The 25,428-nt window shown below is 32.3% G+C and overlaps 1 protein-coding gene across 2 annotated transcripts in view; it reads right to left on the reverse strand.

Moving 5' to 3' along the window:
* Positions 1 to 719: 719 nt before the first annotated feature.
* The window catches only part of LOC134711398 (probable methyltransferase TARBP1), a 41,887-nt gene continuing 17,178 nt past the window's right edge, over positions 720 to 25,428 (reverse strand). For both annotated transcript variants that reach the window (XM_063571960.1, XM_063571961.1), the window contains exons 17-27: positions 10,980 to 11,051; positions 9,143 to 9,377; positions 8,368 to 8,517; positions 7,557 to 7,640; positions 6,471 to 6,658; positions 5,983 to 6,064; positions 5,218 to 5,386; positions 3,051 to 3,248; positions 2,420 to 2,544; positions 1,782 to 1,918; positions 720 to 954 (exon numbers count right to left, since the gene is read on the reverse strand). In XM_063571960.1, coding sequence (XP_063428030.1) covers positions 792 to 954; positions 1,782 to 1,918; positions 2,420 to 2,544; positions 3,051 to 3,248; positions 5,218 to 5,386; positions 5,983 to 6,064; positions 6,471 to 6,658; positions 7,557 to 7,640; positions 8,368 to 8,517; positions 9,143 to 9,377; positions 10,980 to 11,051 — 1,603 coding nt within the window. In that variant the 3' untranslated portion in view covers positions 720 to 791. The remainder of the gene's footprint in view (positions 955 to 1,781; positions 1,919 to 2,419; positions 2,545 to 3,050; positions 3,249 to 5,217; positions 5,387 to 5,982; positions 6,065 to 6,470; positions 6,659 to 7,556; positions 7,641 to 8,367; positions 8,518 to 9,142; positions 9,378 to 10,979; positions 11,052 to 25,428) is intronic.

Here is a 25,428-nt window from a genome sequence, read left to right on the forward strand (position 1 = left end):
TCCATGGTCATTATCATTCCATTCAACAAATATATTTGACCCACTATATATTGTGTCTGAGATATGCACTTGACCATGGAAACAACCTTGTTTTCTGATCCATGAGATGAGGTCAAGGTCAGGAGAACCATGTCTGATGGACATGAAGAAATTACAAGAATACTATATTTTAGTAACCAAATATAGTTATCTTAGAACTCATGATAAATGAGACATTTTTTTTAGTAGTCACTGAACCATGAAAACTGGGCCAAGGACAATGATCATATCACAGATGGCAAATTTGAAACACAATGGATCTATATGTATAAACAAAGTATGAATCATTCAATTCCTCTACCCCCTGATATATAAAGCTATATAAAATACAATGAGTTCATGCTGTTGCCACCACCATCACCATGCGATTGTTTTTTGTATGCCTTGCATTCTGCATCTTGTGTTAAATGTCAGTTAACAAAGAACAAATGAAATTAGCTCTCTGACCTACACCCCTTTCTCTACGTTTGCAGCATTTTTCATTTCTATAAATCAAAGATATACTCAAACCTGCTTGTTCAATCCATTCCACTTTAATATCAAACCAGTTTGGGAAAAAGTATAATCTATGTGCTTACACACTCACCATAAGCAAATTGGATATTTACCCAGAAAATTATTACAAATGCCTTCTATCTACAGACTGAAAAAAAAACATGAATAGAAATTATTGACTAGTCTTCTTTAATATATATTTTATGGTCTAAAAAGATCACAATTGCAAACACGTCGATAAAAAAAATAGTGCTCCGTCATTTTTCATTTTGGTTAATGAGTTGTTGCCTTCTATATTCCCACACCAGCAGTGCTCCACTAACATGAACATTCAATGATCTAATAATTCCTTGTTGAGGTATTTCTACACAAACATCTAATTGATTGATGAGTTGGACAGGTATTCCTTCCTTCTCATTCCTGAAAAATATCAATTTTATTCTTAAAAAGTAAAGAAAATGCAATAAAACAATGTCAATGGGGTATTTCATCAAATGAAAACCATTTTAGTTCTCATACTGACACATGTGCTGTGTTCCTTCAAACATTGTAATAGAAATATTGAACACTGTTTTACTTTCAAAGTTGTACTTTAGGGATAGGGATAAGTACATATTTTCCATACACTAGCACCACAGGCTCACCTTATTTATTTTCATTTTGCATGTGCTTTTCGAACTTTAAACAATCAATTTTTTCAATTGTTGGGTTTTTTTTGGTTTGTTATTTTGACTTATTTTAACACTTGTGAAATGTTCCAGAATCATTTACAATCATTTTCTACTTCTATTGAATGATGGATATGGTAATACTGCAAACAATCACATACGGTAAAGCAGGTTATTTTCACGCATGTAAAATCACGATTTTCATTGAATCAGGTATACAAATTATTTTGGCGGAGTCAAAACTTTTATCAATACCTTTACATTGCACTTTTAAATTGGCAGAAGTTATTTTGGCAATTTTTTTCTATCCGTGAAAATAAGCGAAAATAACTCCCAGCAAAAATAACCTGCTTTCAAACTGTTTTAAAAAAGTTTTTATCCGAATTCTCTATTGGCAGGAAGAGGGGTGCAGACAATGTACCATTGTGAAATATACTGACTTGGTTAACCATAACTTTTTCAATATGCAATCATGTGACCATGACCTTCAATCTCTGACCAAGATATTAAATACGGATCTTATTCTACTCATGATAAATCACAGTACCTAAAACAAATAGAATGAAGTGCTTTACATACCCTAGTACCAGTAGTGATTTTTTTGGGAATGTGAAGTCTGTAAGTGATACACTATTTGCCGTCTGCTCAACTCCTATCAATGTATATCCCTCTTGTCTCTTCTCAGTAAGGTATTGGGGAAGGAACTCATCACAAACCTGTAAGAAAAAGAAGAAATACTTAAAGAATATGTTCAACATCTTTTACTTGAAATCAATATCCTCTTTATAGCATATCAGAACTCATCTTACAATTAAAACCTAAAATAAGTAAAATATTACTTGTTACAACATTTCACCATTAAAGTTTGGGTTCTTCTGTAACAAACTACCATTGTAGACATCTATTACTGTGGATTTATTTATTTTTCTGGGTACCAATTTTAGTGAATTTATATTTTTGTAGATATTTCATTTCATGGTTTTTCAAGTCTACACACAGCCTAAAGATGATTTTTACTGTATTGAACATTTAAATTTGTGGTGCATCCTTTCATATATTTGGTAAAATAAAGATACATTTACCACAATGGTTTTATTTGCATCTGTGATTTTTTTTTTACTTATGGTTTAATCAGAAACCTTGTCATACATTGGATAAGTTGAAAAAGGGACCTAACCCAGCAGCAGTCATTCCTATCACTCAGAACATCAACTAACCTCTATGATAGGTAACCATTTATGAGCTGTTACACTCAACTCTTTGAAAGTTTTGTCCTCAGTATATTTCATCTTCCCAATAACATACTGAGACACACCAAATATTTCACTGGTTCTACATAAACCTGCAGGAAAAATATTGAAATAATCTATGATATGTATTTTGATGCATAGATTAATTAAATCCTCAGTATACTGACCAAAGGATAAAACAGAACTGATCCACTAAGATATTCTTTTCAGTTGTGGCATTTGAATGAATTCACAGGGCAATGAACTCTGAACCTGATAGCAAGGTCAATGAAGGCTGTTGGATTCATTGCATGAAATGAAATCACATACATACTATTTCCAAGTAATGTTTTTAAAAGTCAAGATATTTAAATCTAATCCAGAAAATTTAATCTGACCAATCAAGGATGAAAATGATAGATGGATTAAATTTTGATGTTCAACTTACAGCTTCAAATTTAGTGTGCATATTCAAAGCAATAACATGTTAATAGGAATCAAAAGTTTTTATATTCCTTCAAATTTGACATGCTCAATGGTGTTCAAAAAGGTTAAAAAAAATTATGAACTCTTTATAATAGCTTAAAATTATCCCACTAAGAATAAAGCATAAGTTTACCTCCTAAATTTGGTATTTTATCAATCAAAGAAGTAACAACAACAAGACCATCATCATCTCTCTTTCTGTTGCTATATTCCAGTTCATCCTGAACTTCGTCATCTGGTAACATTAGTTTCCATGGCATTATCTTCTTCTGGACATCACCTTCAACATTGTCTTCTATGTCACTATCCTCTTCCCCAGCACCACTTTTTTCTGTCAAAAAATAGGTTAGATTAGAGTGGACCCATACAAGTGTCTCATCTACAAAACAGCTATGCCAATATACAGAAATAGTGTGAATATACACAAATGCATCTTCTGCATACCAGTTTTGTCAATGTACAGATATGGTTAGAAAATGCCTATAATACATATAAAAATACAAGAAATTAATATTTATTGTAAAGGATGGGCAATAAAATACTTTACAGGTAACACCCCTTGGGGGATGTCCTTTTTTCTTACACTTTGTTTTACAGTGTTGTTTGTCTGTCTATTTTTATTAAATTGGTATACTTAAATTCAAATAACTCGTATCATTATTTGCTGAAAATAAATATATGCAATTCATGTAGTAAAATTGAGAATGGAAAAGGGGAATGTGTCAAAGAGACAACAACCTGACCACAGAACAGACAACAGCAGGTCACCAACAGGTCTTCAATGCAGGGACAAATTCCTGCACCCTTCAGTTGGCCCCTAAACAAATGTATATACTAGTTCAGTAAAAATGAACGCCATATTAAACTCCAAATTGTACACAAGAAACTAAAATTAAAAATAATACAAGACTAACTAAGGCCAGAGGCTCCTGACTTGGGACAGGTGCAAAAATGTGGCGGGGTTAAGGTCAAGGAACAGTAAATGGGCTATGTTGCAGATTTTGCTCAAATTTTGCATACGATCTTGGCTCGGTGAACTACAACTGACAATCGAAAAAATAATGCATTTATCTCTTATATTATCTGAAATATTGCAGATTGATTTCTTTTAATATGGGTGAATATTTGTATAGAAAGCATATACAATCGACAGAAAAACATACAAATTTTGTCTTAAAATCGCCAAATCTTTTATTCTACTCCATAGATTTTTCTTTAAAAACTGTATGTTGTTGACACATAAAATTCCGTTATAATGATCCAAAATAAAGATAGGGTCACCGACTTCGTTTGTTGTCTAATAATAATTTTTTCACCTTGTTGGTAGTGAAAAACGTAAAAAATCAACATTTTACGGCCTCCAACACGGCGACGTTACGATAATTTCGACGTTTTATCGGATTTTTTCACAAAGAACACAACATTGAATGATGTGTACCGAAAAAACGAAGTCGGTGACCCTATCTTTATTTAACATCATTATAACGGTAATTTATGTATCAACAACATATAGTTTTTTAAGAAAAATCTATGGAGTAGAATTAGAGATTTGGCGATTTTAAGTCAAATTTTAGAAGGTTTTATGCCGATTTTATGTGCTTTCTATGCAAATGCTCACCAATTTTGTAATAATTCAATCAGTAATATTTTAAATGATAAATGAGATAAATGCATTATTTTTTCGATTTTTAGTTGGAGTTCATCGAGCCAGAGTTGTATGCAAAATTTTACTTCAATCTGTGACATAACCCATTTACTGTTACTTGACCTTAAACATGTTTATGAGATCTCAACCCTCCCCCCTATACCTCTAGCTAATGTAGAAAAGTAAACGCATAACAATACGCACATTAAAATTCAGTTCAAGAGAAGTCTGAGTCTGGTGTCAGTACATGAAAACCAAAATTAATGTTCACATTTTCAATAGTCTATTTTCCAATACCAAATTGCCCTGTAATTAGAGATCCCTTGTTTAGTTGTCTCCCTTATGAGGGACATTAATTTTTTTTTACAATAGAGAGCTAGCAGAAAGAAAATTTCAGGAAATTTACCTTAGCCTAAAGTGAATAATCTTTTGGGTTTTAAGCTGAATACTTTTGACATCATAATTATTCTTCATGAAAAAATTAGTTAAACCACCGATACATCACCTTCAATTCATCATGCTTTGAATTGGCAATATCCATTTTTTTCCAGTATAAAACCAGTCTATGATTGACAAAGGGAAGTAATTTTTTTAAAAAGTGTGTAATAACAGAAACAAATCGGTAAATGGCAAATAGACTTTTAAGATATAATACCTGGGTTTTTAAATCTCCAGCTTCCAGGAGTCTCAGATTTTAGACCATCTTTATCACTGTAAACTGGTACACATGAATCCTCAGTGGACATTATCTGTTCAAACTGTTGTGGTGAGATCCATTCATCATCAGGTATACCAAACAACCAGGGTAAAGTTTGAAAAATTGTCTGAAATTGATGCATGAAATTTATTTTTCCAACTGAGGTCCCACACAGGGGATTTAAAGGTATCATAATGGAGTAATGGGAGAGGTATCATTATGGCGATAGGAAAGGCAGAAAAAGGCATCTCCAAGGAAAAAGTGTTAAGAATCAAGTTTGAATAAAGCCAACACCATTAAGAAACAATTTGACTATGTAAATAGCTGAAAATGCTCTCCATATATACTTTGACATGTAATAATCTCCATCTGCTTTTAAACAAAAGATAAGTTCAAGTACAGGTATATGCAAATGTGGAGGTATTCTACAAGGTACTTCTTTAATACCCTCAATTTAATTGGCAGTACTAATAAGGAAGGACAGACTTACTTCAATACTATGATTTGTCCAAAATTGAAAATGACATTACACTGTATTTTTTTTCTTCTTTTCTTGGCATCCCTTTGATCAATTTTATGCATAAATTTGAGTACTAACACTGTGTTCTAGTCAATAGAGATTAACAACTTTTATCATATCCCCCTTTCAGACAACCTTTGAGTTACTTATGCATAATGTTATATAACTAAAGGAAACAATAAATTGACATAACAATAACTTACCTCTAGATTAAAATCTTCCATGGGATCAAATGTTTTGAAGAAAAAATTCTCTCCTAATCTCTGTATATTCCTGGTTAAATTGCTATAACAGAAAAAGTTACTTTTATAGATCCATCGTTTCTCATTAAAAACTCATTTATTAATTTGAAATAAGTAAAATTTAAAAATTCTTAGTACCAAGAAACATTGTCCAAGTTTTAACTCATGCACTGCTTTACTTTCTCTTTCAAGGAAAGGAAGACAAATTACTTCATAAAATGTCTGCAAAGTGTATATACAAAGAAAAAGTATTTTTCTGTTTATCAATTGTTCCAATGTATTTCAAAGCTAATTAAAAAAAAAAAAAAGTTTTATGCTCATATATTCTTATGGGTATTTTTTTGTCTTTTAATTGCAATCTCCTTTTATTCTTTATTCAAAGCAAGTATTGTTGTTTTCAAGTTTCAGTCAAATAATTCATATTTAAAGAAAGTAAAAATCAAACATACTTGGGTTCTTTATGAAAAGCCATACATGAATTTACTATTGCGTTAGACGTCATGACCTCAGTAAACTTTAAACTTTCACACTGCTTCCATTGTTTCATCAATGTTGCAGCAGCATGCACTCTTGTGTTAAAATGATTTGTCATACACCATGGTAATAGCCTCTGAAATGATGCTGTATAAAACTCTTCCTGAAATACATAAACAGATGTGAATAAAATATGTGATAAATATTTTCAAACTGTCCCAGGTTAGAGGGAGGGTTGGGATCCCGCTAACATGTTTAACCCCGCCACATTATTTATGTCCCAAGTCAGGAGCCTGTAATTCAGTGGTTGTCGTTTGTTTATGTGTTACATATTTGTTTTTCTTTCATTTTTTTACAGAAATAAGGCCGTTAGTTTTCTCGCTTGACTTGTTTTACATTGTCTTATTGGGGCCTTTTATAGCTGACTATATGCGGTATGGGCTTTGCTCATTGTTGAAGGCCGTACGGTGACCTATAATTGTTAATGTTTGTGTCATTTTGGTCTTTTGTGGATAGTTGTCTCATTGGCAATCATACCACATCTTCTTTTTTATATTTACAATGGAAACTTAACTTTTTCCTTGTTCAAGTACAAATAAGTAACTTTTTAAGTATATGTATGACAATTTTTAGGTGTATCCATTGCATACTAGATCTTTCATTTTCAAGGTTCATACATTTCTATGATTCACAAGTATGAAGTAACATACATTTGTCAATAGCACATGCTTGAGATATTTGGTATTGTTAAGATCTTATTTGTGAGGGAAAAAAGGATTTTCATTCATTGAATTAAAAATTAAACACCTAATGTTACATTACATCATTGCTCAAATTATACCTTATCCAAAATACTTAACAGTCAAACCTGTTATAAAGGTACCTTGTTTTGAAGTAACCTGTCTTTTTAGGTCAGCCTCATCTTGTCCCGCTGTATTAATATTTAAGTATTTTGAACCTCAACTCAAAGGTTACCTCTCTTAAAAGGTTCTTTGGGTGACCTTAGGAAACAGATTTGACTGTATTTTCATTTCCTTAATTGTCTATTTTAAAAAACCAACCTGTTTATTTTTAGGAAGATGTACACCTAAATGTGATACCATGCACATCATTGAACACAAAACAGTACTCTTCTTTTCAGTTAACTGAAACACAAATATACATCAAATGTAAATGTCATCAACTTTAAATTTAGAGTACAGATGTGATAGAAGTAAACTTTCATTGTAACAGTGATCGTGATATACTGACTTTAAGGAAAAGCAGCTCTGTCAATAACTTGAAGAAGGCATTTGTAATTGATCTGATTAGGCTAGATAGATATAAAGAAATCCATATGCTAGAGAATGAGAAGGGTGCATATTCGGCTTAAATAGGTCAATATTTGAAATTATTTTGTAAGTACTTTGATATTTCAATGTAAAAGGCATGAGTTCTATTTCAGCATATTACATGTGTCATTTGAGCTTGCATACAAAAACCAAAAGGATTTATTTGAGTTATTTTCAATGTGTTGTTTCTGTACCTTTTGTTATTCAACTGACTGAGAAACAAAGGGAGATAGTATATCTGTTTGTATAAACGTTTGCTCAAGCATTGTAATTAAGATCTTCAAACAATATCAAAATAAGTGGGTAAAATTAAACCTGTATAAATTCTGTTTAGATTTGTTGGACATAATCAAATTCGATTATATATCTGTGGGTTTAACTATGCCTATTTATATTGTTATCAAATGTCAATCTTAGTCACAATGCTTTAGAAAACATTTATACAAACAAAGCAAGCTAGCAAACCAAATTCTTAATCTTCAGGTATTTGGAAATTAGCTCTATTGATATGAAAATAAGCATATTTCATGTTGAACATTACCTTGTCAAATATTTTCCACAGCTCATCTACAGATTCAGGTTTTTTAACAATCATTCTCAGTAAAATCCATTCACATGTATGACGAATAGATGGCTGATATTCTTGGTGTAATAAGTCCCATGAAAATGTCCATAACTCTTCAAAATGTGTCTGTAATTAAACAAAATATGTAAGAATAACATTAAATATACCACTGTTTCACTATGTAAAATTGGTCAATATAACTTTCATAGAAATAATAATATCTAAGACTGTCATATTATTATATTGAAATTTTCATACAACTGATAAAAAAAAAATAAGTGGAAATTGTTTTTTTATGAAACCGATTAAAAAATTCTATGTGAATAATGGTTTTTATTGTCATTCTTTCATTTCAAAAGTCATAGTCAGAAACCTTCAATATAGAGCAGAAGTAAATCTACTAAAGTTCATCGATAAATAGTATTTAAGACAAAGATAAAACACTTCTATAAATCACAATGATGGGTAGCGAGGGAGTGGATGAATTTCATTCATTATTTGATTCATTTCTAACATTTGAGTTCTTGAATTAGTTCTTTCTTTTATCACATTGACTTTTGTAAGTAAATAAAGTAGCTAATGCAAGAATCTATAATATTTTCTACACATTCTCTTCATTATGATGCAAGTTCAATACCAAAACATATTGTGTATGATGTCAGAGGAGTAAAAATACATAATGGAATTTCATTTTTTTGGCTTTGAAAATAAATGTAGTTTGTTGCAACCAATAAAAGGAAGTATCTTATACCTCGACTAGAAATGATTCGAGTAAAAATACAATCTGTAACAGTCTATGTTTCTTTCTATGTTCCAATGAATTAGTTATAGTTCCTGGTGTTATAGTTTCTAGTTGGACTTCTCTGTACTGTTTGATCAAATCCCTCAGTAAGTGTATAGCAAATTCTTGGTGTGACTTGTTGGTAGGACAAAGACTGCAGATCAATGATGCAAGCTCTGCACGAACCATAATATCTTTTGTTGTACTAAAAATACAGTTCTGATTATTGAAATAGTAAAACATCTTAATTATTAAATTGTAAAGCCTTTTTTAGTCCACCTGTTTCATTTTATAATGAAATAATCATCAGGTTAATAACTAAACATTATGATTTCATTAGAATATTTCTCTTTTACATTTTCAGAGTCTTAGGCAAAGTTCTGTAGCTTGAACTAAGTATAAAAATGTGTTGATTCACTTGGTTTGGTTGACTTTATTTTATTGAGAAAAAAATCGAGTGAAGATTCGTAATAAAAAAATGCAAATATTATAAATCAAGAAAGAGATTGAAATTGAAAAAGTTTAATAGCTTTAAGATCTTAAGAGGCTAATGAAGAACAGAAGAAAACTCATTTTTGACAAGTAAAAATATAAAAAACTAGAGGCTCTAAAGAGCCTGTGTCGCTCACCTTGGTCTATGTGAATATTAAACAAAGGAAGCAGATTGAAAATTGACTAGAAAGGCCAATAACTCCTACAGGGGTCAATTGACCATTTCGTTCATGTTGACTTATTTGTAGATCTTACTTTGCTGAACATTATTGCTGTTTACAGTTTACCTATATCTATAATAATATTCAATATAATAACCAAAAACAGCAAAATTTCCTTAAAATTACCAATTCAGGGGCCGCAACCCCAAAACAGGTTGTCCAATTCATCTGAAAATTTCAGGGCAGATAGATCTTCACCTGATTAACAATATTACCCCATGTCAGATTTGCTCTAAATGCTTTGGTTTTTGAGTTATAAGCCAAAAACTGCATTTTACCCCTATGTTCTATTTATAGCCATGGCGGCCATCTTGGTTAGTTGGCGGGGTCACCGGACACAATTTTTAAACTAGATACCCCAATGATGATTGTGGCCAAGTTTTAAATAATTTGGCCCAGCAGTTTCAGAGGAGAAGATTTTTCTAAAAGATTACTAAGATTTACGAAAAATGGTTAAAAATTGACTATAAAGGGCAATAACTCCTAAAGTGGTCAACTGATCATTTTGGTCATGTTAACTTATTTGTAGATCTTACTTTGCTGAACATTATTGCTGTTTACAGTTTACCTATATCTAAAATAATATTCAATATAATAACCAAAAACAGCAAAATTTCCTTAAAATTACCAATTCAGGGGCTGCAACCCCAAAACAGGTTGTCCAATTCATCTGAAAATTTCAGGGCAGATAGATCTTCACCTGATTAACAATATTACCCATGTCAGATTTGCTCTAAATGCTTTGGTTTTTGAGTTATAAGCCAAAAACTGTATTTTACCCCTATGTTCTATTTATAGCCATGGCGGCCATCTTGGTTAGTTGGCGGGGTCACCGGACACAATTTTTAAACTAGATACCCCAATGATGATTGTGGCCAAGTTTGGTTAAATTTGGCCTAGTAGTTTCAGAGGAGAAGATTTTTGTAAAAGTTAACGCCGGACGCAGGACGACGACGACGACGGACGACGACGACGGACGCCGGACGCCAAGTGATGAGAAAAGCTCACTTGGCCCTTTGGGCCAGGTGAGCTAAAAATAAGGAGATGATTTCAAATGAGACAACTACTATACATAATGTTGTTGTTATACTTACTGAGGTTTTAGTTCATTTACAGAGCACTTGTTGCCAAGGGATTCAATATAGGAAAATACATCATGCAACTGTCTGAAAAACAAAACAAAAATCTATTAAAAGAACAAGGAGGAATTCCCTGTGTTAAGATTACCTTTTTTGTAAATTCATTTGTCTTTGGTTTTCATTCAATACATCATTACTAGGTACATATACAGACTAAAGATTTGATTTGAAAGTTTAAGGTTAACAATTCAACACTATAATTAGATCTTTGAATATTTTTTCTATTGGTATTAATATTGATTTTTTTATCAGTAAATTAAAATCAAACTAATTATTATTTCGATTTACATATGCATATTCATGACTCCACAATCTGTGGATACCTGTATCTTGACATTGTTCAAAGTCATATTTTTCTTTTATTGTTAAAGGCATCTTTACACTAAATCTATTTGATGTGTACTGATTGATATTTTAGTCTTGGATGCATGATTTTGTTTTGGTTGTTATTGTCTTTGAACTAGCTGCCAGTAAGTGCAAGTACTCTCAGATCTGTACATAGTGTCCCTTTGTTGGGATGCATAAGTATCCTTCCCCGGCAACATCCAGCCTGTGTTTTTGTTAGATGTATTTCAGTGTTGTATCTATCTGATGACTTAATCAAGCCCTTTTCACCTGATTTTTATAGTTTGTTCTTAAGGTATACTGTTACACCACTGTTTCAGGTTAAGGGGAGGGTTGTCCTGTCTTCAAAACAGGTTAATTCCACTCCATTTTGTATGTGTCTGTTGCAAGGATCCTTTAAATCAGTTGTTTTCGTTTGTTGCTGTAAATCATATTTGTTTTTTTGTTATTTTGTACATCAATCAGACTGTTAGTTTTTCTTGTTTAAATGGTTTTACATTTGTCCTTTCGTGGCCTTTCATAGGCAATTATGTGGTATGATTCCTACACATATAAGGCTGTATAAAAACCTATAGTTGTTAATTTCTGTGTCATTTGGTCTCTTTTTGAGAGACTGAGTTGTCTCATTGGCAATCGTACCACATCTTCTTATATTTTTTTTATATAAATGAGCATATCTGAAGCTGGAAGTGGCCTCTATTTGTTTAAAAACTGTAGCATATGTAGAGTAAAATATTCCCAAAAATATAGTTCTTTTGTCATCCAGAATTGACTTTTGATCACTGAAAATACCTTTTTCTGTTGAAAGACAGATGACCTTCACCTTTTTTTACTTTTATAAAAGTTGCATGTTAATAAATCCCTTTGTGATTAGGCACTGGGTTCTTATTGCATGGTTTCAGAGCTATGGACACTGACACTGGAACAACATTTCTCAAATGTAGCTTTGTCATTAAAAAAAAATTGTTCCGTTATGACCTTAAACATTTTATACCATTTACTTGTCTGATTTACTTGTCTGTAATTCTAACAGTTTCCAACATATAAAACATAACATGTTCTACTGAAAGTTTGTTTAATCTACATTGTCTAGTGGTAAAGGGGGAGGGCTGGGGTCTCACAATTTTTTTTAATCAGAGCTGGATTTTCAGAAACCTCTAGCATTTGTTAGTCTTGCCTGTTTTTTTTACTTTTGTTTCATTTGTATGTTTCAGAGTAAAGTGTGGCATCAATTTCCCTGAACTAGTATATTTCACTGCTCAGGGGCCAGCTGAAGCCTGTCTTTGGATCCCAGATTTTATCCCTGTGTTGAAGACCCATTGGTTGCATTGGGCTGTTTTTTTTTCTATTTGGGTGGGTTGTAGCCTGTTTGACATATTCTCATATAACATTCTCTTTTCTATCTAATATAAAAGGATCAAGGTCCCCAGAGATCCTGAAAAGTGACAGTCCGAAGGATTTGACCACCAAAATTTGCAAAGGACTGACACAATTTTTGGTATTTTGTAATAAAAAAAAGTAATGAGGACCAGCAGATTTTCTTCGAGGGCCACCAGGGAAAAAAGATTTTGAGAACTCTACCATCCCTACAACTATGGGTTTCCATGTAATGGCCACATATGAAATTCCTGGAACCTCTGATGGCTCTTATCTCCTTAATGTTATATGGCACGTGAGGGTGCAAATAAAAAAATTCTATTAAAAATTCTATGATTTATTTAGTTTGTAAAATTGAGAATGGAAATGGGGAATGTGTCAAAGAGACAACAACCCGACCAAATAAAAAAACAACAGCAGAAGGTCACCAACAGGTCTTCAATGTAGCGAGAAATTCCCGCACCCGGAGGGGTCCTTCAGCTGGCCCCTAAACAAATATGTACTAGTTCAGTGATAATGAACGCCATACTTATTTCCAAATTGTACACAAGAAACTAAAATTTAAATAATACAAGACTAACAAAGGCCAGAGGCTCCTGACTTGGGACAGGCGCAAAAATGCAGCGGGGTTAAAAATGTTTGTGAGATCTCAACCCTCCCCCTATACCTCTAACCAATGTAGAAAAGTAAAAGCATAACAATACGCACATTAAAATTCAGTTCAAGAGAAGTCCGAGTCTGATGTAAGAAGATGTAACCAAAGAAAATAAACAAAATGACAATAATACATAAATAACAACAGACTACTAGCAGTTAACTGACATGCCAGCTCCAGACTTCAATTAAACTGACTGAAAGATTATGATTTCATCATATGAACATCAGGCACAATCCTTCCCGTAAGGGGTTTAGTATCATACCATCATAACATATATGAGAAGAACATAACCCGTGTCATGCCAACAACTGTTTTTAGAATAAATGTGTTTAGTTCCGACTAAAAGACCTTATCAGTGACTCAATATTAACGCCAAAATATGCAATCTTTAATGACTTGACAACAGTATCGTAATTATATCCCTTCTTAATAAGTCTATTCAAAGGTTTTGTAAGCTTATGAGGTGAATACTGACACCTTTGTGCTTTATATTTCCATAAAAAATTGGATGTGAAATACCTGAACGTATAAGAAGTCTGCATGTTGAGCTATATTTACTATGATGTCTTTGTACCGATGATAAAATTTAGTAAATGTTTTGACTAGTTTGTGATATCGAAAACCCTGGTGTAATAATTTTTCAGTTATACATAAATTTCTCTCGTTAAAATCTAAAACATTGTTACATACACAAGCGAATCGTACAAGTTGAGATATATAAACACCGTAAGATGGTGACAAGGGAACGTCACCATCTAAAAACGGATAATTAACGATAGGAAATGAAAAATCATCCCTTTTATCATAAATTTTAGTATTCAGCTTTCCGTTAGTGATATAGATATCAAGATCGAGGAAAGGGCAGTGGTCATTGTTAGTATTAGCTTTATTTAAAGTAAGTTCACCAGGATAAATTTCATTAATATACATACTGAAGTCGTCATTATTGAGAGCCAAAATATCATCCAAATATCTAAAAGTATTATTAAATTTGTTTATCAGATGTTGTTTTGATGGGTCTTTGCTTATTTTTGTCATAAATTGTAACTCATAACAATACAAAAAGAGGTCCGCAATAAGTGGTGCACAGTTCGTCCCTATTGGAATTCCGATAATCTGACGATATAAAAAGCGAACAAAAATGTTATCTAGTAAAAATTCAAGGGCATATATAGTATCAAAACATGTCCAATTAACATGTATCATATTTTTGTTGATTATCTCCCATTACCATAAGTTTGATTTGTATTGCTATGCAAGGAACAAATTCCTGTACTGACAAGTAAATAATCCCATTGATGTTTTGCACTATAAAGGCAAAAGTACTATCCTTCTTAACATTCAAAAGTTCTGAGCTGGATTTTGAAAATGGGGAATAAAGTTGAACTACATTGTAAGTTTGTGACCTTGACCTTGCAGGTAGAAATTCCAATCTTATATGTAACACATTGTCTGGTGGTAGACAAAAAAAATGATAAGTATGGACAGACAGACAGAATTATTCCTATTCTCGTCCAAACTTTTTTTTCTTCAGTATAACTTTTATCTTGTATACTTGAAGTTGTGATAATAAGAATGTGTTTTCACTATACAAAAGGAGAGTAGTGGTAAAATATGATAAAATTCAATTTGTGAAAAACTAATAATATACATTAATATTCTCTTTCTTTAATTATTAAAAGCAATTTTCAATCAATAAAAAGTATAATTTAATAACAAGACATAAAAAAATAACAAAAGATTCATTCACAGACAGCTGCTATATGATCAATAAATAAGAAAAATAATTTTAATCAAAATATATAAATTGAAAAATAAAACTATTTCCTCAATAATATAATATACCTAAAGTACAGGTTTCAAATAGTGCCAATATTATCAAATATAATACATTGTTCTGATACTGTAAATCACAAGAAGATGGTAACAAAATCTGTTTAAAGTCTTCGTAACAAGTCTTTTCTGGGAGTTGTTTTCTTCTTCACTTTTTTGGCATTAACATACAACCTTTGAGTAATTTTTCCTGATGACGGACTGGAAAATAAAGTCTCGGATCCATACTCTAAACCTGTGCAATCATTTTCCGGAGTAGCATCAAATAGTCTCACCACCGGAATAGGAGATGTGGGTTTGTTGGAAATGTGTTGTTTTGGAATCGGAGATGAATTTGGATAATGTCTTAATGGCACAGGAGATTTTATTCTACTGGGAACCAATGGTGAGTATTTAATTCTATGAAAAATTGGCGTACTCCCTCTTTTTGAAATGACTGGCGACGGTTTCATACTACTAGAGGAACTATGTTGAGAAAGAGGTGACAAATATTGACGAAATTCTCTTGGGTCAGGCGATCTGTCTGTTATTTTGCCGATAGATACGGGTGAAGGAGGCGACAAATATTGGTGAAATTTTCTTGGAACAGGTGATCTGTCTGTCATTCTGCCGATAGAGACTGGTGAAGGACTAGCAAAAAGTCTATCAGGAACTGGAGATGTGTTGAAAAGTTTCTGAACAACATCCACACCAAATGCCAAACGTTCCATGGCTTTAGCAACAGGAGTTACTGCACCGGATATCCTGTTCTCCCTCAAGTTCCAGAATTGTTCATATTTCTGTCTTTTATAATTTTCAATTCTTTCCTGTATCAATAACGTCTCACAAATTTGTAACCAAGTTTTACATACAAGTCTACAAGTTAATAATTCAGCATCCTCTAGAATCATGAATATTCCAATAGACACTTCCTCGGGTAAAACAGATACAAGATCTTGATTCTGGTGCCATGATTCAAGATGACTTAAAATACAATACATATTCAGACTGAACTGTCCAAAAACTAGAACACAAATGACTTTTAGATTAATGAACTTTTGATCCTTTACAGATCAATCCCTCAGGCCTACTGAGTCAGGCCAATCAAAATCTCTGTTGAGGTCTTAATCTTTTCAAAAAAGCCTTTGGCTACTCTAACCAATTCTGAGAAAGGTGTCAAAAATTCCTGACCAAGAGATCAATGAATTATCACCTACTTTAGTTAAATTAGTAGGTCAATTTGTGTATATTGTGAATTCCTATTAACTGAAATATGCACAACAACTATATATACTGAGCACATGTAGAAACACAACATCTATAAGTGTATTTTCTGTTTTGTTTTGTAATGAAAATAAAACCATCAGATCTTTTTCTGAAATTTCCCAATTGTTTAAAAAGATTTTGAAAACTTGCATACTGTACTTTTTCAAGCTTTTCAATTTTGAGATCAATTTCTTAAATTCAACATTTTATTCCAAAAAAAACGAGAATTGCACTTTGGAGGCAAAATTTCAAACAAAATAAAGCCTCTGGTAAAAGTTGTCAAAATATATTGCAATAGACAATTTGATCATTCTCATCACATTAGCATTTAACCTTCAAGTTTAACATTGGATCTTAATTAAACTTATTTCAAGTTTCTAAACCACAAAATAATTAATGCTAAACCAAACTTTTCAAATTACACATAGCTATATGTTTTATTTTGTATATCTTTCAAAGAGACAAAAGTAAGATTGGAATAAATTGTATATTACTCGATTGATTGGTGTTTATAACGCCACTTTCAACACTTTTGTGCTATTTCGTGATGGTCAAATTTTTATTGGTGGAGGAACCCCTAGTGGATCTGCCTTGTGCTTGATTAGAACTCAGTGTAGAAAGGCTAGTGATACAGAATAAAATTGAGAATGGAAATGGAAAATGTTTTAGTTTAGTTTAAACATATTTATTTAGAGTGGATTGGGAAACAAGTTTTGCAACTTATATTAATCACTTTCCACTTTGCTGGTGCGAGTGCTGTCTTGAAGCGGCATTAGCCTACTCTTTTTCAAAATCTACAAGGATGTCTTTAACATGCAAGAGATATGGCTCTCTCTTAACACGGGTCAGCCATTTATCGTCCCTTCTGACGGACTATCATCATTTCCTTAAGACCATACTCGCAAATAGTGTCAAGGAATGGAAAATGTGTCAAAGAGATAACAACCCACCATAGAGAGGTTCAGATATTAGACCACTTGACCATGGAGGTCCCAACATTGAAATATGATATAATTGAGAATGGAAATGGGGAATGTGTCAAAGAGACAACAACCTAAAAATAGAGCAGACAACAACCTAAACATAGAGCAGACAAGACCCAAAGGCCACCAATGGGTCTTCAATGCAGCAAGACACTCCCGCACCCTAAGACGTCATTCAGCTGGCCCCTAAAACAATATTTATACTAGTTCAGTGCAAATGGTAGTCATATGAATGATACACAAAAAACTAAAATTAAAAATCATACAAGACTAACAAAGGCCAGAGGCTCCTGACTTGGGACAGGCGCATAAATGTGAATGGGTTAAACACGTTCTTGAGATGTCAACTCTCCCCTATACCTCTAGCCTATGTAGAAAAAACAAACACACAACAAAACGCACAGTAAAAACTCAGTTATCATAATAGGTAACAAAAGAAACTTAACAAAATGATGTATTTATTTTCTTTTGGCACTCAATATATGGATGTGACAAGGAATGTTTACATTCCTACCTATCAAATAGGGTTATCATATACATGTACCGGTATTAAATATTAAGAAATAATGGCAATAGAAAATAAAGGGGAATGTGTTCATGGATCACAGGTGATGCCTCACTAGCACATAACTTTATAAAGGAACATTACTCAAGAACAGTAAAAGAGAAGCTACCCAAAATTGTACTTGATCTGAGTTTTGTGGTAATTAAAGAACCTTAGTGAGCACGCTCACATACCCCACGTCCCCACATTGTCATTGGAGAAATAAAATATGTGTAATAAAAAAAAATTGCATCATAATTTCCTGTCAATATGCACATCTGCATAGTATGTCCTTATTATCTACAAAGTTTCATAAAATTATGTTGTGTGGTTTCAGAGAAGTTAAGATGACAAACTGTTGCAGTAGTTCATTAAAGTAAATAAGTTCAAAGAGACGTAACTCCTAGAAAAAAAATTGAATCATAATTTCCTGTCGATATGCACAACTACATAGTATGTCCTTATTATCTGAAAAGGTTTCTTGAAATTCTGTTGTGTGGTTTGAGAGACGTTGTGATGACAAGAAACAGGACTGACGGACGGGTCAAAAGCATTATACCCTCCGCAACCTGTTGCATGGGGTATAATAAGCATTTGGAAGGAGAGTTGTCTCACTGGCACTCACACCACATCTTCCTATATCTATTGTTTATAGTTTTATATCATTCAGATGATGCAAACTTAAGTAAAAGAACAGAAACCCAAAATTCAACAATGTTTCCAATTGTAAAGGAGCATAACCCTAAATCTGTAAAAATGCACTACCAAAATTTTAATTTGATCTATTTTTTTGTGGTAGATAGCATTGTGTATATAAAGGTTCATAACATTTGGTTGAGGCAAACTAGAGTAAGAGAATGGAAACAAAAACAATCAGCAATTTTCCATTTGCAAAGGGGCATATCTCAAGTGACGCCACCAAAATTCAAACTTGATCTGTATAACATGGTGATGAGCTTTGTGTATAAGAACAGTAACAAAAAATTCCAGCAATTTTTAATTGAAAAGGGAAATAACTCTAAAATGGTAAATCTAACACCACCTAAATTGCAACTTGACATTTGGTTTGTGGTAATAAGCATTGTGTATATGTTTCATAACATTTGGTCGAGGCAAACTCAAGTGAGAAAACAAAAATGACTTTTGATATGTACAAATGTACAAAGTGGACAAGTGTAAAACTTAATGACCCACTGCTACGACAGGGGCAAAAAAACTTAAAAATTTATCAAATTGAACTTGTGCAGATATTGTTTTACTGATTATTTTTTCTGTTTGCACTTTCTTCTTTAAAATTATACTTTTAGGGGAAATAGACAAATAAACATAAAACTTCTAAAGTTTTTATGGTCATTTAAGGACCATAACTCCTATAACATAGGACAATTTTGCTGGATATAAGAAGAAAATAGATTTTGAATTTATATTATGTTTCCCCTTTCAGATTCTCTTACACTCAAATCTTAGCTATGGTTGCCATGTGGATTGGTTGCAGAAACAAACATCACATATTTTATACCAGATTATGCACACTTAGGAATCATTCAGAATAGCAAATATTGGTTATAAGGTTTTTTTTTACCAGATGAATAGGATGATCATAGCAAAGGAATTTTACAAAGATCGTTTCTCAATACAAACTATATGTTTAAACAGACCACCTGTCAAAAAAAACCAGATGCTCCGCAGGGCGTAGCTTTATATGACCGCAGAGGTTGAACCCTGAACGGTTGGGGCAAGTATGGACACAACATTCAAGCTGGATTCAGCTCTAAATTTGGATTGTGATCAAATAGTTGACACAGCATAGGTTTCTGACACAGAATGAATGTGTTCTAATGAACTTAAAATTTTTGTTTTCTCTTAGAGCAATTCACTATGCTGTTGAATATTAATCCTCTCAAAAAAATGTTTGAAGAAATTTTCTTTTTATTTATGAAATTTCAAATGAGAAAAATTGAACCCAATTTTTTAATCACATCCCCCTTTCCCTTATTCCAAAACTAATCTCAATTAAAATATTCTAATGGAGTTTGCAACAATAACTACTCATTTAAATACATCATAAAATATTAAGATGTAAAAAAACTGCTTGTTATCACTGAATGGTAAAGATCAATTAAATTTATCAGTTGGTAGTAAAAAGTGAATATACATTGTATATTGTATATAACAAAGATTTAAGTTGATTCTGGACAAAGAAAGATAACTCCAATTAAAAAAAATTCTTGCAATCAGATATTTCTTGCTTATTATTCTGGACAAAGAAAGATAACTCTAATTAAAAAAAAATTTGCTATTTCACAATATTGTGAAATTAGATATTTCTTGCCATTGCACAATACTGTGCAATTGAAAAGACTTGCTATTGCACAATACTTAATATAATAATTTTAGATCCTGATTTGGACCAACTTGAAAACTGGGCCCATAATCAAAAATCTAAGTACATGTTTAGATTCAGCATATCAAAGAGGCCCAAGAATTTAATTTTTGTTAAAATCAAACTTAGTTTAATTTTAGACCCTTTGGACCTTAATGTAGACCAATTTGAAAACATGACTAAAAGTTAAGAATCTACATACACAGTTAGAAATCGGCATATCAAAGAACCCCAATTATTCAATTTTGATGAAATCAAACAAAGTTTAATTTTGGACCCTTTGGGCTCCTTTTTCCTAAACTGTTGGGACCAAAACTCCCAAAATCAATACCAACCTTCCTTTTATGGTCATAAACCTTGTGTTTTAATTTCATAGATTTCTATTTACTTATACTAATGTTATGGTGTGAAAACCAAGAAAAATGCTTATTTGGGTCCCTTTTTGGCCCCTAATTCCTAAACTGTTGGGACCTTAACTCCCAAAATCAATGCCAACCTTCCTTTTGTGGTCATAAACATTGTGTTTAAATTTCATTGATTTCTATTTACTTAAACCAAAGTTATTGTGCGAAAACCAAGAATAATGCTTATTTGTGCCCTTTTTTGGCCCCTTATTCCTAAACTGTTGAAACCAAAACTCCCAAAATAAATCCCAACCTTTCTTTTGTGGTCATAAACCTTGTGTCAAAATTTCATAGATTTCTATTAACTTAAACTAAAGTTATAGTGCGAAAACCAAGAAAATGCTTATTTGGGCCCTTTTTGGCCCCTAATTCCTAAAATGTTGGGACCAAAACTCCCAAAATCAATACCAACCTTCCTTTTATGGTCATATACCTTGTGTTAAAATTTCATAGATTTATTTTCACTATTACTAAAGTTAGAGTGCGAAAACTAAAAGTATTCGGACGACGACGACGCAGACGACGACGCCAACGTGATAGCAATATACGACGAAAATTTTTTCAAAATTTGCAGTCGTATAAAAACTGCTCACTAGCACTGACCCAGCTGTAAGAATTCTGTAAACAGAAGGTTGATGAGCTATAAATCTGAAAACCTACTACACGGTTATTATAAAGTTATCAAAGGTACCAGGATTATAATTTAGTACGCCAGACGCGCATTTCATCTACATAAGACTCATCAGTGACGCTCATACCAAAATATTAATAAAGCCAAACAAGTAAAAAGTTGAAGAGCAACAAGGGTCCAAAATTCCAACCAGATGCTCCGCAGGGCGCAGCTTTATACAATCGCAGAGGTTGAACCCTGAACGGTTGGGGCAAGTATGGACACGACATTCAAGCTGGATTCAGCTCTAAATTTGGGTTGTGATTAAATAATTGACACAGCATAGGTTTTTGACACAGAATGAATGTGGTCTAATGAACTTAAAAAAAATTTGCCTTTAAGCAATTCACTATGCTGTTGAATATTAATCCTCTAAAAAAAATGTTTGAAGAAATTTTCTTTTTATTTATGAAATCTGAAATGAGAAAAATTGACCCCCCCCCCCCCCAATTATTTTTTTCACATCCCCCTTTCCCTTATTCCAAAACTGATCTCAACTCAAATTTCTAATGGAGTTTGCAACAATAACTGCTCATTTAAATACATCATAAAATATTAAAATGTAAAAAAAAGTGCTTGTTATCACTGAATGGTAGATTGTTTTAATTTATCAGTTGGTAGTAAAAGTGAAAATACATTGTATTTTGTATAAAACAATGATTTAAGCTGATTCAACTACTATTCTGGACAAAGAAAGATAACTCCAATTGAAAATTTCTTGCTATTGCACAAGGCCACGGTTTTTTAATTTGTTGGTTTACAGATTTTCGCCATGAAAAAGTCGGGTCGGTCGGTCGGAAAAAAAAAGAAAAAAAAGATCTTTCAAGACCGAAAACTAATATGCAAAATAAAAATATATTTCACCTTTCTAATAATATGTTTGTCATACTATTTTTTCATCGTTCTTAAATTTTAGTTTAATGAAATATTATTGCTCAGCTGTACATCGCATGACATTGTCTAATAATTTCCCGTAAAAGAGGGGGGGGGGGGGGGGGGTACACTGACAAAGCACAAACAAGAAAACAGATTCACGTCAGTTATTTGACTTAGCTTTTAATCAAAACTCGGTGAAAAATAATAGGCACGAAAACTGATAAAGAAAAAAAAAAAAGAAAAACATCTTACAAAAATAAGTTTCAACACACGTGTCAACCAGATGCTCTGCAGGGCGTAGCTTTATACGACCGCAGAGGTTGAACCCTGAACGGTTGGGGCAAGTATGGACACAACATTCAAGCTGGATTCAGCTCTAAATTTGGATTGTGATTAAATAGTTGACACAGCATAGGTTTCTGACACAGAATGAATGTGTTCTAATGAACTTAAAATTTTTGTTTTCTCTTAGAGCAATTCACTATGCTGTTGAATATTAATCCTCTCAAAAAAATGTTTGAAGAAATTTTCTTTTTATTTATGAAATTTCAAATGAGAAAAATTGAACCCAATTTTTTTAATCACATCCCCCTTTCCCTTATTCCAAAACTAATCTCAATTAAAATTTCTAATGGAGTTTGCAACAATAACTACTCATTTAAATACATCATAAAATATTAAGATGTAAAAAAAACTGCTTGTTATCACTGAATGGTAAAGATTATTTTAATTTATCAGTTGGTAGTAAAAAGTGAATATACATTGTATATTGTATATATTAAACAAAGATTTTAGTTGATTCTAGACAAAGAAAGATAACTCCAATTAAAAGAAAATCTTGCTATTGCACAATATTGTGCAATTAGATATTTCTTGCTTACTATTCTGGACAAAGAAAGATAACTCTAATTAAAAAAAAATTGCTATTTCACAATATTGTGCAATTAGATATTTCTTGCCATTGCGCAATACTGTGCAATTGAAAAGACTTGCTATTGCACAATATCGTTCATTATCACTGAACTAGTATATATTTGTTTAGGGGCCAGCTGAAGGACGCCTCCGGGTGCGGGAATTTCTCGCTACATTGAAGACCTGTTGGTGACCTTCTGCTGTTGTTTTTTATTTGTGTCGGGTTGTTGTCTCTTTGACACATTCCCCATTTCCATTCTCAATTTTATTAATATAATAAATTTAGATCCTGATTTGGACCAACTTGAAAACTGGGCCCATAATCAAAAATCTAAGATGTTTGGACTCTGCATATCAAAGAAACCCAAGATTTCAATTTTTGTTAAAATCAAACTAAGTTTAATTTTGGACCCTTTGGACTTTAATGTAGACCAATTTGAAAACAGGACCAAAAATGAAGAATCTACATACACAGTTAGATGTGGCGTATCAAAGAACCCCATTTATTCAATTTTTGATGAAATCAAAGAAAGTTTAATTTTGGACCCCGATTTGGACCAACTTGAAAACTGGGCCAATAATCAAGAAACTTAGTACATTTTAAGATTCAGCATATCAAAGAACCCAACCGATTCATTTTTTGTCAAAATCAAACTAAGTTTAATTTTTAGACCCTTTGGACCTTAATGTAGACCAATTTGAAAACGGGACCAAAAGTTAAGAATTTACATACACAGTTAGATACGGCATATCAAAGAACCCCAATTATTCAATTTTGATGAAATCAAACAAAGTTTAATTTTGGACCCTTTGGGCCTCTTATTCCTAAACTGTTGGTACCAAAACTCCCAAAATCATTACCAACCTTCCTTTTATGGTCATAAACCATGTGTTTAAATTTCATAGATTTCTATTTACTTAAACTAAAGTTATGGTGCGAAAACAAAAAATAATGCTTATTTTGCCCCTTTTTTGGCCCCTAATTCCTAAACTGTTGAAAACAAAACTCCCAAAATCAATCCCAACCTTTCTTTTGTGGTCATAAACCTTGTGTCAAAATTTCATAGATTTCTATTAACTTTAACTTAAGTTATAGTGCGAAAACCAAGAAAATGCTTATTTGGGCCCTTTTTGGCCCCTAATTCCTAAAATGTTGGGACCAAAACTCCCAAAATCAATACCAACCTTCCTTTTGTGGTCATAAACCTTGTGTTAAAATTTCATAGATTTCTATTCACTTTTACTAAAGTTAGAGTGCGAAAACTAAAAGTATTCGGACGCCAACGACGACAACGACGACGACGACAACGTGATAGCAATATACGACGAAAATTTTTTCAAATTTTGCGGTCGTATAAAAACGTAATAGACTCGTCCATTGGAAAACGAGAATATCAGGTTAAATAATCTGTTGTCATGCATTCCTGTTTTTTATCCAAACTGACGATATTTTTTTTTTATCTATAAAACAAGAAAATATCAAATGATTTGTTAAAATTCAGTTTTTTAACTTGATGTCTTGAACTTCCACCTGTCCACATTTGGACAAGTCTATTTATATGAGAACATGCATCTTACAGACTGGTGACAAATAAGGGAAACGAACTTATTGTGTTATTGGTTTTAAACACAGGTTTCGTTCCGTAAAATTATTTGCGCAAACAACATTTCATGGTCATTAATAATTGATTTGTCTATTTTTAGAAACGTAAACTGAAAGTTTCATTTTTCACAACAGAAAGTGTCATTACTTCTGTAAGTGATTAATACATTTCATTTCATAAAAAAGGATATTTTAATTATTTTTCAGGGATAATGCATTTGTTAGGGTCGGCGAGAATAAAAAAAAAGCCTGAAAATTCGATTTTATTTTTATTTTGGAAATCGGCAAAATTGGGTCGGCAGATTCGTAAACCAACAAATTAAAAAATCCTGGCCCAATATTGTGCAATTAAATATTTCTTGCTATTGCACAATACTGTGCAATTGAAAATACTTGCTATTGCACAATACTGTGCAATTGTAGATTTCTTGCTATTGAACAATATTGTGCAATTGAAAATTTCTTGCTATTGCACAAAACTGAACAATTGAAGATTTCTTGCTATTGATGAATACTGTGCAATTGAAAATTTCTTGCTATTGCACAATACTTAATATAATAATTTTGAATC

The sequence above is a fragment of the Mytilus trossulus genome, chromosome 3 (assembly GCF_036588685.1).
Source record: "Mytilus trossulus isolate FHL-02 chromosome 3, PNRI_Mtr1.1.1.hap1, whole genome shotgun sequence".
In the NCBI taxonomy this organism is placed as follows: domain Eukaryota; kingdom Metazoa; phylum Mollusca; class Bivalvia; order Mytilida; family Mytilidae; genus Mytilus; species Mytilus trossulus.